A 15,115-nucleotide genomic window follows, 5' to 3' on the forward strand; every position below is an offset into this window, starting at 1 on the left:
TTGCTGTGCAACAGTTCGCGAGCAAAGTGAATCTTTGAAACATGCAGATACATTGGTGCCGATTTCAATTTGTTGACAGTTTTTACATTTGACTGTGGTGTTGTGTTAGCTTGCTTTGATTTTCGTTTCATTTTCATTATTAATGATTTGTAACAAAGAGAATTATTGCCTGTATTTTGCAATTTTTACGTATCAAATCAAACATAAATCTGGGTAAATCAGACAGTCGAATGTTTAACTGCGCAAAATAATCTGATGTATGAACGAAATCATTAAATACATTCACTCTATTTGAAATTAGGTATAACCTTTTGCGCAATGGTTGATTAATGCAATGTGTTTTTATTGAGATGCTCAGCAATTTCTCAAGTTTAATATTCAGTTTAAATAGAGTTTAATATCGCAGAAGGAAATATGAAGGTATAAATTTCGAAAAAAAAATCGTGCTCTTTTTTTTTAGTGCATGTTTCTTCTGTTTATCTGTTTACAATATCTATTTACTAACCAAATTTGAGGTTTGAGCTTCGAATTATAAGCAAGATAGAGAGCTTTGCTCACAATTCTATGTTTGTACACAAATTTGAGGCCATTCGTTTTTGTTTACATTTGAAATGCTGAATAGGATATACCAAGTTAATAATCTTAAGCTGAATGCAATAAACTCATGTGAACAAAAAATGACTCAAACCTAGGAGAATTGTGGGCTCTATATTTGCTATAATTCTACAATTGACGCTTTAATTTGGGATGGACATTATGAATGTCTCGTAAACGTTAGATACTTGTACAAAAAATTTAAGGATGTTATGCTGTAACTACTCTATGGGACTCTACTTTTATCGATGAATTATATGAATTATACATCAATTGTGATAGTTTTTCAGACACGATTAAATAAAAACGATACCATTAAAACAGTTTCCGTAGTTCTGACACAGTTTGTTAAGGGGATAAAGGCATTATCGCTATTCCAAGAAAATATTACAGCAGGTAATCATCCTGGTTTGTAGCCATTTGTTGTTTTTTAATAGGGATAAAAATAATGAATGGGCCATAGTAAAGAAGATTAATATGCCTGTCAATGGATTGATTATAACAGATCTTTTTATGTCATCTGACAACATTTATATTTATAAATCAACCAAGTGAGTAAGGTTAAAAAGCCACACGAGGTTATGCCAGGTAAACATCAGTCGTTAAAAATGGGAAAAACCAATTAAATATTTGATTGTTTGTAATTTGAGGAATTGAGCGCAGTTAGGGACTGTTTTATTCTTTACATCTATCGGATTTTTTGAAAATACAAAAACTATTATATTTTTTTTCAAAAATACAATAAGTAGTAGTTAGCTGAAGAGGGATATGTACCTATATGCTCTGAATTATTTTAATCGCTTTATAAAGTGGGGGAAGGGGGGGGGCCGGAACGAAAATATAGAGAATTGGAAGTTAACAGTGTACCCCTACCAAAAGTTAAGTTTTATATCTTGCATAGGATTTTCTTATTTAGTGTTAAAATGTATTCCGTAAAAGATTAAGTGTAGGCAAAAATAATTTTGAAATTGAACACTTTACAATATTCATTTTTTGTTATTCTATGGAGGGGCCATATGGCACAATATCCTTTGAACGCCTATATAAAGTCATTGTTGCTCAGGTGAGCGATGTTGCCCCATGCAGCGATGTAATCGTGCAAATTCCAATTACTATGATATACAATGATATTAATAAGATTTTTCCCCACCTTTTCGCACCTGTTTGTTATCCGGATTGTTAAAATTGAGTATAAATTGCTACACATGAGAGAATAATGAATTGTGTTAGTATAAAATTGATTAATATCTGTTATAATTACAGTGTATTTACCGTCCATTTCAATTGGTAATATTGTGTTTTATAGAAGATCATCACTTGTTTGGAAATAAGACATTTCTTACTTGGAAAAACTGAATAAATGAACTTGTTAAATACATTGCAGAACAAGTTTGGTTCTGTTTTATATATATATTAAAAATAGCTGTACAATTCTATTTTATGCCTTATAGCATACAAATGTGAGTCACTTTCTCCATATAAAGAGGACTGTAGCACCTGCCACCACCTGGATCAGTCCATGGGATACGAGTGTCAGTGGTGCCAACGTACAGGCTGTGTGGACATAGATAATGACCAGTGCAGACGGGTGGAAACCTGTGGAGGACCTGTAGTTACAAAAGTAGGTTTCTTCCACCACATTAACCAAAGACAAAAGTTAAATATATCTAAGTATAACCATATGTCTGTCTTCATGCCTGTCGATCTTTCTATCTACTGGCGGTTTAAATTTCGGATGCATTTTTAAGCTTGATTATCATGAATGGCCAGAACAAGCATTCATTTAAATCCACAATATCTATCTAATATCATGGAAGTCATTAGAAGAGGCTAGTCATGTTAAATATGTTTCATTGTTTCATTTATACCTTGGTGGACAGCTTTAAAAGACTACGGAAATCCCACTTAATGATAAACTAGTAAGAGAAATATTTAACACCGGCATACGCATACGTGTATATGGTTTCAATTCCATATACTCTGTCCACCCAAAAATGTTTTCGAATTTTTTTAAGTAGAAAAAAATATATATCAATTTTTAAGGTTATTTCATATAACTAAATTTATAAAGTTTAAGTGCAATATTTATACTATGGCATGTGAATATGTGAAAGTTCAATAAGAAAAAAATATTTTATTTCAGATATCTCCAAAAGATGGTCCTCCAGAAGGAGGGACAGTGGTCACTATAGAGGGATTCAATTTTGGAATTCAATCATTTGTGACGGTTACTGTCGCTGGTGTGCCATGTAACAATGCGACATTCATTGGTCGGAGGTGATATATATATATATATATATATATATATATATATATATATATATATATATATATATATATATATATATATATATATATATATGGACTGCTCACTGTAAAAGGGGTCTTAATGACATTTTTATCAAAAATTATTTTTTTTATTGGAAAATGAAGGAATGGGTCTCCGGAATAATATTTGCTATTTTAAAACTTGTACTCCCACTAGTTTTCTTGTTACAGACTTTTAAAAACGTTGTTTTTATATCCTTCATAACTTAAACAACGTCATAACGTCACTTAAATTACCTTGACGTTGCGCACATTACACACATTTTTTTATCATTCAGATATGTGGTAAGTTAATTTTTTTTAAGTTGTAAAATTGGTAGAACTAAATAATGTCTTTTTTAAAGCTTTTGTTAATAAGTTAATCAAATTTGATCCTTTTATTTTTTTCCAAGTCTGAATAAAAAATATACACAAATAATCATAGAATAAAATATTAATTTGATTTTATATACCCTTCACTTAAATCATTCTTTAATTTCATATTTGTTAACTTATAAATTCAAATCATATTCAATGGTGTAATTAATATATGAATTTTATTATAAAAATTAGATTTTGACAATAAAAGTCCACCATCTCTTGAAAAAAAAAATGTTTACATCAATATGTGTCAAAGTAAAGTTTCAGTTCAGTAAGCTTATTACTGGACCGGAGAAGGGCACATCTTCTCCTGAAAAGCAGGTTTCACATGCGAGTAGAGATAACGCACCCTAGATTCAGACAGTCCACCAGCGGGAAGTACATCCGTTGTTCTTATTTCTATGAACTGAAATCCCTGATATTTCAAAATCTCAATCTTCTCCTCGGTTCCGTCACAAGTCTTCTTCGCCGTTAAAATGCCTGGCTCGTAAGAATCGAACGAAAAGTGTTGGTACTGGCGAATACCCTATATTGGTTTTAAAAAATACCCAAGATACTCTTTCCAGGATCTCAATTACCACGCTGGATATTGCACAGTAGTGTAAGTAGAGGAAGATCTGTTAACAACATCTTCAAGTTGGCCAATGCTATCACAATCACATCGCCTACTCACCTTCTTGAGAAGCGCATATCCTCCATCGATGAGGCACCGTGCGTGTCCGGGGACCTGCATCATTAACTCTATTATGTTGTGTTGCTTTGTCATTACTCGCCACTTGAAATATCCAATGACATACTGATTCTTATCCTGGCGACAGCAGTTATTAGCGTATATTTTGCATGACATTGTGGTTTTGTAAGGCCCATTAAAAATTACAGTATCTGGTCGATGCATTTTGGTTCCATTTGGTTCGATAGTTTCATTTTTGTTTATAATAAAGTTTAGTCGTTTTGGTTCTCCATTAGAGCGGACACCAAATATTTGGACTTTTGCTGCCTCCAACTTTTCCTCCTCTTAAACTGCATCTAAAACACTTATTCGAAGATTTTCGTGGCACAAACATCGTCCCTTAGTTTGGTTTTTCTAATATGCGGAAGACACTGGTTCCAGATGTTGCAAAATGTGGAATACCGCACATGTCGATCGTTCAGACAGCTTTCAACATATTTCTCGTGGACGTCCTTCTTTGTTGTATTGGATGGAATGTATATGGGAGGAGTGTCATCTCTTCCTCTTTGGGCAGCCGATTTTGGTAACCCAAAGTCACCTGCATAACTAGAGATGAACTGTACAACTAACTTAATGTCATCATATTGTAGCGAATGATTAAGTTTCTTTCCTAGGTTCTAATGCTTGCGTGGTGTTACTCCATGTGTATTCTTATGAGTGATGATATTATGAAAAAACTGCTTCCCTTTATCATAGAAAAATCTAAGGTTTACCAGAAGACGGAAGAACGACCTAACCTACTGAGCCACGAACACTACGTATAAAAAGGAAACTGATAATGTCAGATTTTTTGCAAACTATCGAAAGATTACAAAGAAGTTCGCCTAATTACTTTAAAACCTATTTTTATCTACTCATTTTACCTAAAAATGCCCTAAGAGTACTTTTCTTAAGGCTATTAATGCTTGTACACCATCAAAATACACAGACAATGCATAATTGCATATATAAACAAAACTTTGCAATTTTCATGCAGAAAGTTCGCTTAGTTCAAACATTATCAAAATACCGGCTTTGGCTGATTTTGTGAATTTTGTAATACTGATACACATTTCAGTTTTTGGTGTTGGTCTTTACCTATATAGCATATAAAAGCGAACAAACAGCTAAAAGAAGATTATGTCTACATAACAGAGACGGCAATCTTAAAATTGGCTCTCTGTAAGCCAATGACCTTTGTCATAATAATCAACGCCTATCGACAATAAAGCATACATCCAGTTTAATAAAAAAAATATTTGCTCACCTCATTTTCGAAATCCATTCCTGCACAAAATGTTCAGCAACGACACTGCACTCTTTAAAACCATTCTAAATATTGTTTATACTGACATGTGCTGAAAGCATGAAACAGCAAAATGACGTCAACTTTTCAAGTGCGATTTTCTACGTCATAATAGCGTTGTCAATAAGTCCGTTTTTGACAGAGAGCGGTCAATAGTAAATATGGTGAATGCTGTGGAGGTTATTATCTATAAATATCCATATCATTACACTCTGTGCATCAATCAACCACACGATATTACATTATAAATAAGTTGAATAAACAGCTACTACCAAAAAAAAAATAAAAAGAGTCAAACATCATGTTATAACTTACACAATGGCATTTTTCTGACAGGATAAATTGCAACACATCACACAATTTTTTTGATTCCACGAAGAACTCTGAGAAAAGTGGACATGTGATTGTGATGGTGGATGGGAAGAAGTCGTCAGAAGACATTCAATTTACCTACAAGGTATTGATTAGCGTTACAATCAAACAAATAAAATAGGCAAACTACTAAACATTGTCTTTAAAAGAGCAACATATAGTTGTTTATATTGTTTATAGTAATTTATTTTGTTTGAAAGCTTCTTTCAGATCAAACATAAAATATAGCTTTAAAATTGATTTTTTTAGATACACTTCTTATATATACATCGGATATATATATATATATATATATATATATATATATATATATATATATATATATATATATATATATATATATATATATATATATATCATCACCTTATTGAAATGAGTTTAACATTTAGTATGCCTCTTTTAAGATCTTTGGGAAAAAACATATTTATTAATTGGAGTAAGATTACTAAACTTTGTTATGTTAACATATTTTAATTTGCTTTAAATGCATGTAAACGTTCAACTTTTGCAGCTGGTGGATTTGCAATACTTGATTTTACTTAAACTTTGGTTGTTCCTCATAGATGCCAAAAATAACAAGTATCTACCCAAGCCAAGGTATTTTGTCCGGAGGGAGGACCGTTTTCCTGAAAGGAACTAATCTTAACATCGGCAATATGGAGTATGCAGTAGAATTTATCAATATAGACGTGTTTAAACCATATGTATCCGTAGGATGTACGATGTAAGTATGCAGAATGATGACTGTATTCTCTTTGCTCTCAGTATTCTTAGCTCCCCATTTCATGGAATAAAAATATATCATGGATACATACAGTAAACAGGTGCAGCAAAAATCATGGCTGAAAACAAACAGGGATTAGCGGGCTACTTTCCCCTCTTTCAATATAGAAATTCAGATTAAACCAAATTGTAAAAGTATCAAAAATGGGTATCAAACCCATAAGCGAACCAATAATTCTTCGGAAAACGCCCAACTGGAACTTACTTTTTCATAAGTATGGTGAGCCAGAAACATTGAGGAAATTAAAATGAAAACACAACATTTCTTAAGAGAGTTACTTTGTATTTTTTGTTAAGTATCAACTCTGATTAGCAAGCATCAGTTTTGTGAAAACAAAGTTTATCTCAAACATCGAAAAGCATGTCTTCTTGCCAACTTGTTTTTTTTGTAAAAATCAGTTAAGATGCATGAAATACAATTTTAATGATCGGTTTGGTAAATTTATTTAATGGAAAGTCAGGCAATAATTTTTACTAACTTGTTTAAACTATAATGTATAATATTCACTGTTGCAAGCATGCGCTGGATTGTGTTTTTAATTAAAGATGATGCCTTTATATATATTTTTAATTATGATAAAATTTTAATCATTAAGACGTTTTCTTCTAAATTCAATGTCTCAATAAATGATCAAAATTTATCTCAAAATTGTTGTCAGTGGAACATATCAAACTTTAGTAAATAGTAAAAATGATAAATTTTGGTTATGTGGAAAACATTATTCCTGTACTAAACACGCCATTTGAAGAATTAAAGGAATGTCAGTTAAAGGAAAAATAACTTGTAACCAAAAACGGGCAGTGAAAACAGTGCATTATAAACTGAAGGTTACCTAATATATATTGTATAAATTTAAATGATTGAAAAGAAATATATGCACTGAACATATGTCATCTGCAGAATTAAAGGGTTATCGGGTATAGGGGACATAACCTGTAAACCAAACAAGGCAGTGGACGTAGGGAAGTATAAAGTGAATGTTACCTTTGACTCCAATACAGAAGTGGATAGTAACGAACAGTTTGAATATCTACCAGACCCAGTCATTAAAGCAACTGAGCCTGCAGAGCTGAAATCAATAAGCAGGTATCTTTGTTTTTTAGTTTATTTTTTCTTATAATTAACATCAATTCAATCTTTAATTAAGCTCGTACAATGTTTAATTATGCCATTATTGTATAATCTATAATCTGGCAACCATTAAACGTTTAACAGAACAGCTAATATTACTCGAGTTTACCTGAATTCAAATTTCACATTTTCATGGCTTAAATACAATTTTTAATCATAGAAACATATTTTTGATTTAATAAGTAAAATGGATCTTTTCTTAGTGGAGGAACAACTTTTAATGTGATTGGTGAAGGATTTACTGCCATTGATAGTCTAACAGTGGGAGTTGAGGATAGTGAGGTAAGATTGATGTGGAATTGTTGTATTTCATGGAGCCAGTTTTCATAAGTAAATTGTCAGGTCTGTGACTAAATAGAAATTTTGCTCCAAGGTGACTTCATTGCTGAAAATGTTTCGACTGAATTAATTATTTTTTTTGTCTTCTTACAGGAAAGAGACTCAACATGCAGAATCATCACCCAAACTAAACTTGAATGCAAATATCCAAGAAACAGAAAAAGCGAAAAGCGACGGAAAAAGAGAGCTTCTATCTCCTATATTGTCATCTACCTTGATGGATTTTATCAACAATTCCCTTCTAGTGTATTGTACGTAGATGACCCTCTGTTCGCTGCTTTTAATGATAATACAACATACAACTTTGATCCAAATGTTGAAGAGTCCATTAAACTAGTGGTAGGTCTAGATCTTATGATAACTGCAATACACATGTAAGATGTGAAATGGCTTAAATTCGCGAGATCCAAGTATATTTTAATTAAATTTATTTCTTGGTGAAAAATTCTAATCAGGGGCAATAATTGCCATGAATGCAATAAACATTATTAAAGAAATGCTTTGGGTGTTAAGGAAGCATATGGGCAATTTAGCGTCTTATTTTGACTGTTATATTCAAAATCTTGAAATTAAATCTCTATTTTGAACAAGATCAAAAACGTAGTATCATCCTTTAAAATAGATGTCAGTGCAATAAAATCGGGTAGTACATAACTGCCACATTGGTGCATTATCACGTGACAACTATAAATAGCGTACGTATATTCCTTAACATAAAATGTGATAGAACAACATAACCCGTGGTTTTCAAAATAAAAAAAAAATACGAAGTGAAGGCAAAACATCTTAGTTTAATCAAAACCGCTGCTAGAATTCTATGTTCTTAATTAAAACTAGATTTTGACCCGTACGTGCACGGCTTTACATTGCATATCGGACATTTACGAAATGAATACATCGACACACCGTATTGTTGACATTTACATAACAAAGCTATAACTACAATAATGCTATATTATATTAATTTAACAACACTTTCCTTGGCTAGAACAATCTGTGTCTCGGGAAAAGCCCTCACCACAGTTATAATTCCTCCCATATACCCGTAATGTAACAGAAAATTGAAGTGGATTGAAAATAACAGTCAAATTAATCAATATAAACTTTCTTTGAGATTGTTAATACCTTTTATCTAAAATTTTAATTCATATAATGAAAGAATTCAACGATAAAACATTCCATCTTCACTCTCTTAAGAAATATAATGTGATTTTTTGCGTGAAACCAAATGTTTTTTTGCCATCATGAATACAAAATTAAGTAAGTACTAAGTTGATATGTATTTATGTTATTTTACATTTTCTCTCATATATATGAACAGAATAGAAAGCAAATTTCCAATAAAAATGTACATGTATTTGTATCATTGTTTCATGAGTATCATAAGTTTTGTATCATGAGTTTATTCATGGAAATATGATACTGTGGAAACATAAACTAAAGATCCCGTTAGCGTGAATATACTGCGCACGCTCAAGATTTTAAAATCCAAAAAATCCAGATGATTTCCGGGATTTCTTGAGGAATTTTCGTTGATTATTAATTAGCGAAGCTTAATTGAGAAAAAATAAAAACAAATTGGTAATCTTCAAGTACCAATGATGTATGTCAAAAATATAAAAAATAAAAGACAGTACTTTTCCGATTTATTAAAGCCCAAAAATTCGAGTCTATTATTTTAATATAGTAGTATAGAAGTCATTCATCCGGCTCTCGTAAAAATTTCCCAACTCTTGTAAAGTTTGCACGGAAAACGGCATTTTGCACTAAAACAACACAAAACATGGGATTCTATTTAAGCATTGATCAAACTAACGATGCCTATAAAATTTCAAGTTCAACATATACAGAGGAAAGCCTAACCGAGAAATAAAAGCAAATATACATACCTTTAAACGAATGATTGATAAAACGAACATCTCTCCCAGTATTCTTATGTTCAATTCTCAATGAATCACACCACAAAACTTTATTAGAGTTTTTAGATTAGTTATATTTTGAATATGTTTACAATGCTTTCCAATCAAATTCACACAACATTCAACTTTCAGTCATGACGTCAACAATGTGTAAATCTACGTAATACAAACTAATTTCTGAAGAAAAAAAATTGTCCTCAGTATTTTTTAATTGTTTTTGGTCTACGTTTCGTTGCTTAGATATTTGAATATATACATAATAACTAAGATTTGTGATTTCACGGAATTACATGTGACTCAGATTCCATATGCTTCCTTAACACCCCCGCGAATTGTATTTTTTTTTTATGTGGAAGAACAAATTACATATATGATTAGGCTGTTATTTACAATAACGGCTGGTCTGTGAATTTGATAAAATACCTCTATTAATGTTGAATCCTATCATCAATGAAGTCATTTATTTGTGCTGCCTCTTATAGGGTAAAGGTTTGACAACTGTGACAAGAAAAAATGATTATCGGGTATATGTCGGCTCTGGAGAATGTAGCATTACCAACTTGAACGACTCAGAACTGATTTGCCGTCCACCTTATATGGAACCTTCAGCAAGTATCATACCTATTGTTCCTAAGGTAAGCAATGTGGCCCATGGGCCTCTTGTTTATTTATATACAGCGTCTATATAATGTTTAATGCAATACATATAATAATGATTAACTAATATGACTGAAGTGAATTGAATTGTAGATTTTTTCGTTTACAACCGTCATAGTTAAATCATGCTGGGAAAGGGTGCTTTTTGAGTTAATACTGATTTCATTTACGTTAATTATTGGTGCAAGTCAAACAAAGCATGCCATACAAAAAAGGTCATTTTTGGTCATAATACTTGAAAAGTTTTAAACGTTAATTTCAACTACTGTTGGCAATACCAATTGATCTAGATATATCAACGAAATATTGGTTATCAATATAATTTTTTAACTTCCTTCTCTTTCCATCGGAAAATTAAATTTTAAAGTCAAATTGGTACCTAGATTTCAAGTTTTTATTAAGATAATATTAAAAACCAAAGAAATACACCTTTTCAAATAAATTATGATTTAAAATCAAATGAATTGATTCCTCTAACACTTCGTTTCTATTGACTGTTATGATATTCTTTTCCTGAACTATTCTGTAAAATAACAAGCTTGGGGGGGGAGTAAGTTTTAAGGAAATTCAATATAATCGTTCCTTAAGGAAGTCTCAATCGTGAGCCATTATTAAATCGAACAGGAAGAAAAGTTCATTGAGCCTCTCAAAAGCCGTTATTGCATCGAAAACACCACAGGGGAAATTACCAAGTAAGATAACATATACCTGCTTATATCAATCTTACATAAATTAACTTATGCTTATTAATTATGTTGTAAATATGGAATGTTGGTAGCATTTTTTTTTACTTTGATGAGACTCTTGCATCACATAACATAATAAAATGAGTCACTATACATTTCGTGCCGACCAAGATGTAAACCTTGATGACATTAGAATACTGTATTTATTGTAGAGCATAAGCATAATATTTAACCACAGAGATACTATATTCTATTTTCGTCATTAAACTTCTAATTTCCTATTTTTTTAAATAATACAAGTCCCAATTCATGGAACTTTGTATGCAACAAAATTCTGCAGACAATATTCTCCCTATATATACATGTAGCCGTACACAAACTTTTTAAGACACTCTTTCGCAGTGTCAACAAATAGTGTTTTTACTATTATGAAAGATATTCTAATTAGGTTTAAGATTTCTTTTAAGGTAGCATGTTAACACTTGATTTTTTTTCTTTTATTTTTTAATGATAGCTGTTACCATGTTACCATAAACTGTTACCATTACTAAGGATTTTTTCTTCTTAATATATCTTTAAATGCCATTTTTACATAAACACTTTATGTTTCATGTACCATGGCAGCGGACTATATATCAAGACATAAATAGTATAAGGCTTTTAAACCATCAACGTCTATCAAATTTGAAAATATAAAGAAATTCAGCGAGTAAGCATCCGCGGCCACCGAATTTTAATTCTTATAATTATGTAATTGATCAAACAACACTAAGAATATTTTTTAAGATTCTTAAGACTTTCACGATTAATTGAATCAGTATTTTATAATGACTATTGATATTAAGATTTTAATAAAAGTTTAAAAATATTAAGCGTTTTGTAATGTACATAATTATGTTACATATAGAAATAAAGATTATAAAAACATAAAAGCTTATCAATTCTATGAATAATTTGTCAATTTTAAGTCGTGCAAAAGATAGAATATACGCTTACGTACATGTACAACAGCATTTAGTCCTTAGAAAAATGTATTATTTAGAATGAACGCTATGTAGTTGCTCATAACAAGGGCAAACATATTATAATTGTCAAACTTACATGAGAGAAGAAGGCATGCTAATGCCATGAATTCCTCAACCAAATTTGTGAAATGAATGATCCCTGTTCCTGGGGTACAGGTCCTAGAACGGGGCTTATATGGTCATATTGTAAAATGAATTAACTGATCATGAATGCATGAATCTCATGTTCATGAAGCTCTGCACCAAATTGTGAAATTCATTGCCCCTGTGTCGGGGGTTCAGACCCTAGGGCGAGGTGACAGCCTAATATACAATGTTCATGTATACTGTGTATACCTGAAAACTGAGTGTTGCAAAGAAAAAAGAAGAAGAACTAGAGACGAGCTCGTTGCAAGCAACGATTAGGTTTTCCGTCGTAGCTGCGTCATACTTGTGACGTATTACAAAAAATTGATAGCTGACCATCGTACAATATTTGATGTGTAAACACTGAGAAACAAAGTATTATATTTCTGTGACCGCGTAGATTTTACGGTGATAGAGAATTCGTCTGGATCTGCATCGGTCGTGTGCAGTACGATCCGGGTGAGGGAATGTTGGCATAAAGTGTATAAGGTAAAAGGTTGGGGCGCGCTTCGGGCCGTAAGCTAAAACGAAGGGTAGGTTTGCCGTATTCCCGAAGGTCCACCAGTATACAGTTCAAGAGAAATAAACAGGCAATTGATGCAGGATTCCACATAATTGGACGAGACTCAACGATGGCAACATTATAACAATTTAATTGCAATTAACAGGTAATGATATAAGTAAGCTGAGTGAAAGGTTCACAGATATAAAATAATTAAATAAACTCAATGAGTCTTTGATGTCCAAGAAATGAAAATCTGATAATTGCACAATGTTGTTTTAAGAGATTAACAGTCCTTGAGACATGACACTCTGTCTCTTTGAAATCACATATAAAGTCTGAAAAGTGTCAATCTCTAAATAAAAAATGTAACTATGTAAGAAATAAACTGTGAGAAAAAATTACGAAACAGATGTTGAATTTTACAAGTAAAGTAAAAAAAATAAAAAATAATAATTGAACAGTGCATTTTGCACGATGATACTACATGGTTATAAGCAAATACAGATCTTAACACGTTGTCTCTAGTTTGATTCGCCGCATTTTATTCACAGAGTAGGACTGTGGTTATGCCCGGTACGATGGTAAAAAGACCATTGGCAAACGTTTTACACGCATTTTTATCGAACGCAAGCGCCAATAAATCTATTAGTATATATGCGGAGATCCTGGAAATTTTACAAGGGGTTTTGAAGAATAATTTTGTATTTCGAGGAGGGGGAACATGCGCGGATCAGAAAATTTTTCCGGGGTGGGGGTTGAAAAGTCAGACGGTTATTTGAGTTTGCCAAGGGATGTCCGAGGCATATTTGGTAAGTTTATAATGTACACATAATTGAAAGAAATTTCGCTGGGGGGGGGGGGTCTGGAAACCTTCCCCTTCTAGATCCGCGCACGGAGAAGACCGATGCCGGTAATTTTACTGTAATTTTAACCATTTTTATTTAATTATTCATGTTCTAATTATCAGAAAACCAATATTACCTTTCAAAGCAGTTAAAACTTAAGATACGAACTATTTAGTCTCGGTGAGTATTGCGTCCGCGTACGAAAATAATGGCAATTTTCAAGAAATTTGGATGGACGATCTGTGTCCTAGGTCGTCCATCCGATTCTTTTTCTGACTAAAAGCTACAGACCTGCAGTTAGAGATTTTCAAACTCTTATTGATTATGCCAATTTGTTTGTCTCAAAGAATCATTTTTTAAATCAATAAAGTTTTACCTTAAAAAAAGAAAGAAATCGGGCACAGTTTTCAATGTTAGCATTTTACGATTGTATGGATAAATAAACTTTCAAGAAACAACTCTTCATTGTTTTATCCGAAATATTGCATGAAAAAAATTTACATCGCATTTTTTAAATTACGAAAGGATATTCAAAATTAACTTGGATTAACCACTAACAAACAGGCATAAAGAGAGACTGAGAACCAATTTCTTCTCTTTTTTTTTTTTACATCAAAAGAAATTCAAAAATAAATCAAAATATATTTTTTCTTTGTATGCGTTAATGAAAATGTAGATCAGCAAGGGGTTCTTTTTCGTGCAAGCACCTACTTAACAGATTGTTACACGGGTCTACAACGATGAAAAATATCGAAAAGGCAATATTGTGGGTGAAGGATGAATGTGTAGTTTGTTTTTTAAGGTTATTTTTGATACATGTAATTATATTTATCTGGATCGGTTGTGTTTGTTAGTTTGTTTTGATTATTAAAGAGGGGAATAAAGAAATGAGTAATTTCCAAACACGTAGCATCGTTTTTGAAAGTGGGGGGGGGGGGGGAGGGGGCAAACTCATCCAACAAATCTTGACAAGCAAAATAAGAAAAAAAATTGAATTTTCCAAAATTTTCAAAATTTCACTCATAATTTCATGATTTTCATACCATTTTTTTAACATGCTACCAAAATGGGGGGGGGGGGGGGGGGCAACTCCAGGATAATTCAATTTTTTGTGTTTTTATGTAAATTTTATAAAAATAGTTGCTTCGAGAAAAAGTGGGGAGAGGACATCTTTATGTCATATAACATGTGAAACTGATTTCATTCCACCCACAAGCTTGAAATAATGAAATAATTTTAATGAAAACAATATAAATAGACGTCATAAATCCCATATCAAACGCCATATAACCACTTGATTCTGCGCGTCTTTTTAATGAATTTATAAACAGCGGCAAATTCTAAAATGTATTTTTAAAGGTAATGTAAGCTGCAAGTCTGTAGACCTATTATGAAAATTTTTGGATGGTAGTCAATTTTTCCGGGATAC

At 31.9% G+C, this 15,115-nt stretch overlaps 1 protein-coding gene across 1 annotated transcript in view; it reads left to right on the forward strand.

Annotated features, from left to right (window-relative positions):
- LOC128159363 (plexin-A2-like) overlaps positions 1-12,770 on the forward strand; it is a gene marked incomplete at its 3' end in the record, with an annotated part of 112,307 nt that extends 99,537 nt beyond the window's left edge. Inside the window, exons 12-20 of the mRNA XM_052822427.1 lie at positions 2,046-2,215; positions 2,738-2,871; positions 5,634-5,754; positions 6,233-6,393; positions 7,354-7,539; positions 7,788-7,866; positions 8,017-8,262; positions 10,325-10,460; positions 12,742-12,770. Coding sequence (XP_052678387.1) covers positions 2,046-2,215; positions 2,738-2,871; positions 5,634-5,754; positions 6,233-6,393; positions 7,354-7,539; positions 7,788-7,866; positions 8,017-8,262; positions 10,325-10,460; positions 12,742-12,770 — 1,262 coding nt within the window. The remainder of the gene's footprint in view (positions 1-2,045; positions 2,216-2,737; positions 2,872-5,633; positions 5,755-6,232; positions 6,394-7,353; positions 7,540-7,787; positions 7,867-8,016; positions 8,263-10,324; positions 10,461-12,741) is intronic.
- Between the last annotated feature and the right edge of the window lie 2,345 nt (positions 12,771-15,115).

The sequence above is a fragment of the Crassostrea angulata genome, chromosome 8 (assembly GCF_025612915.1).
Source record: "Crassostrea angulata isolate pt1a10 chromosome 8, ASM2561291v2, whole genome shotgun sequence".
Lineage (NCBI taxonomy): Eukaryota > Metazoa > Mollusca > Bivalvia > Ostreida > Ostreidae > Magallana > Magallana angulata.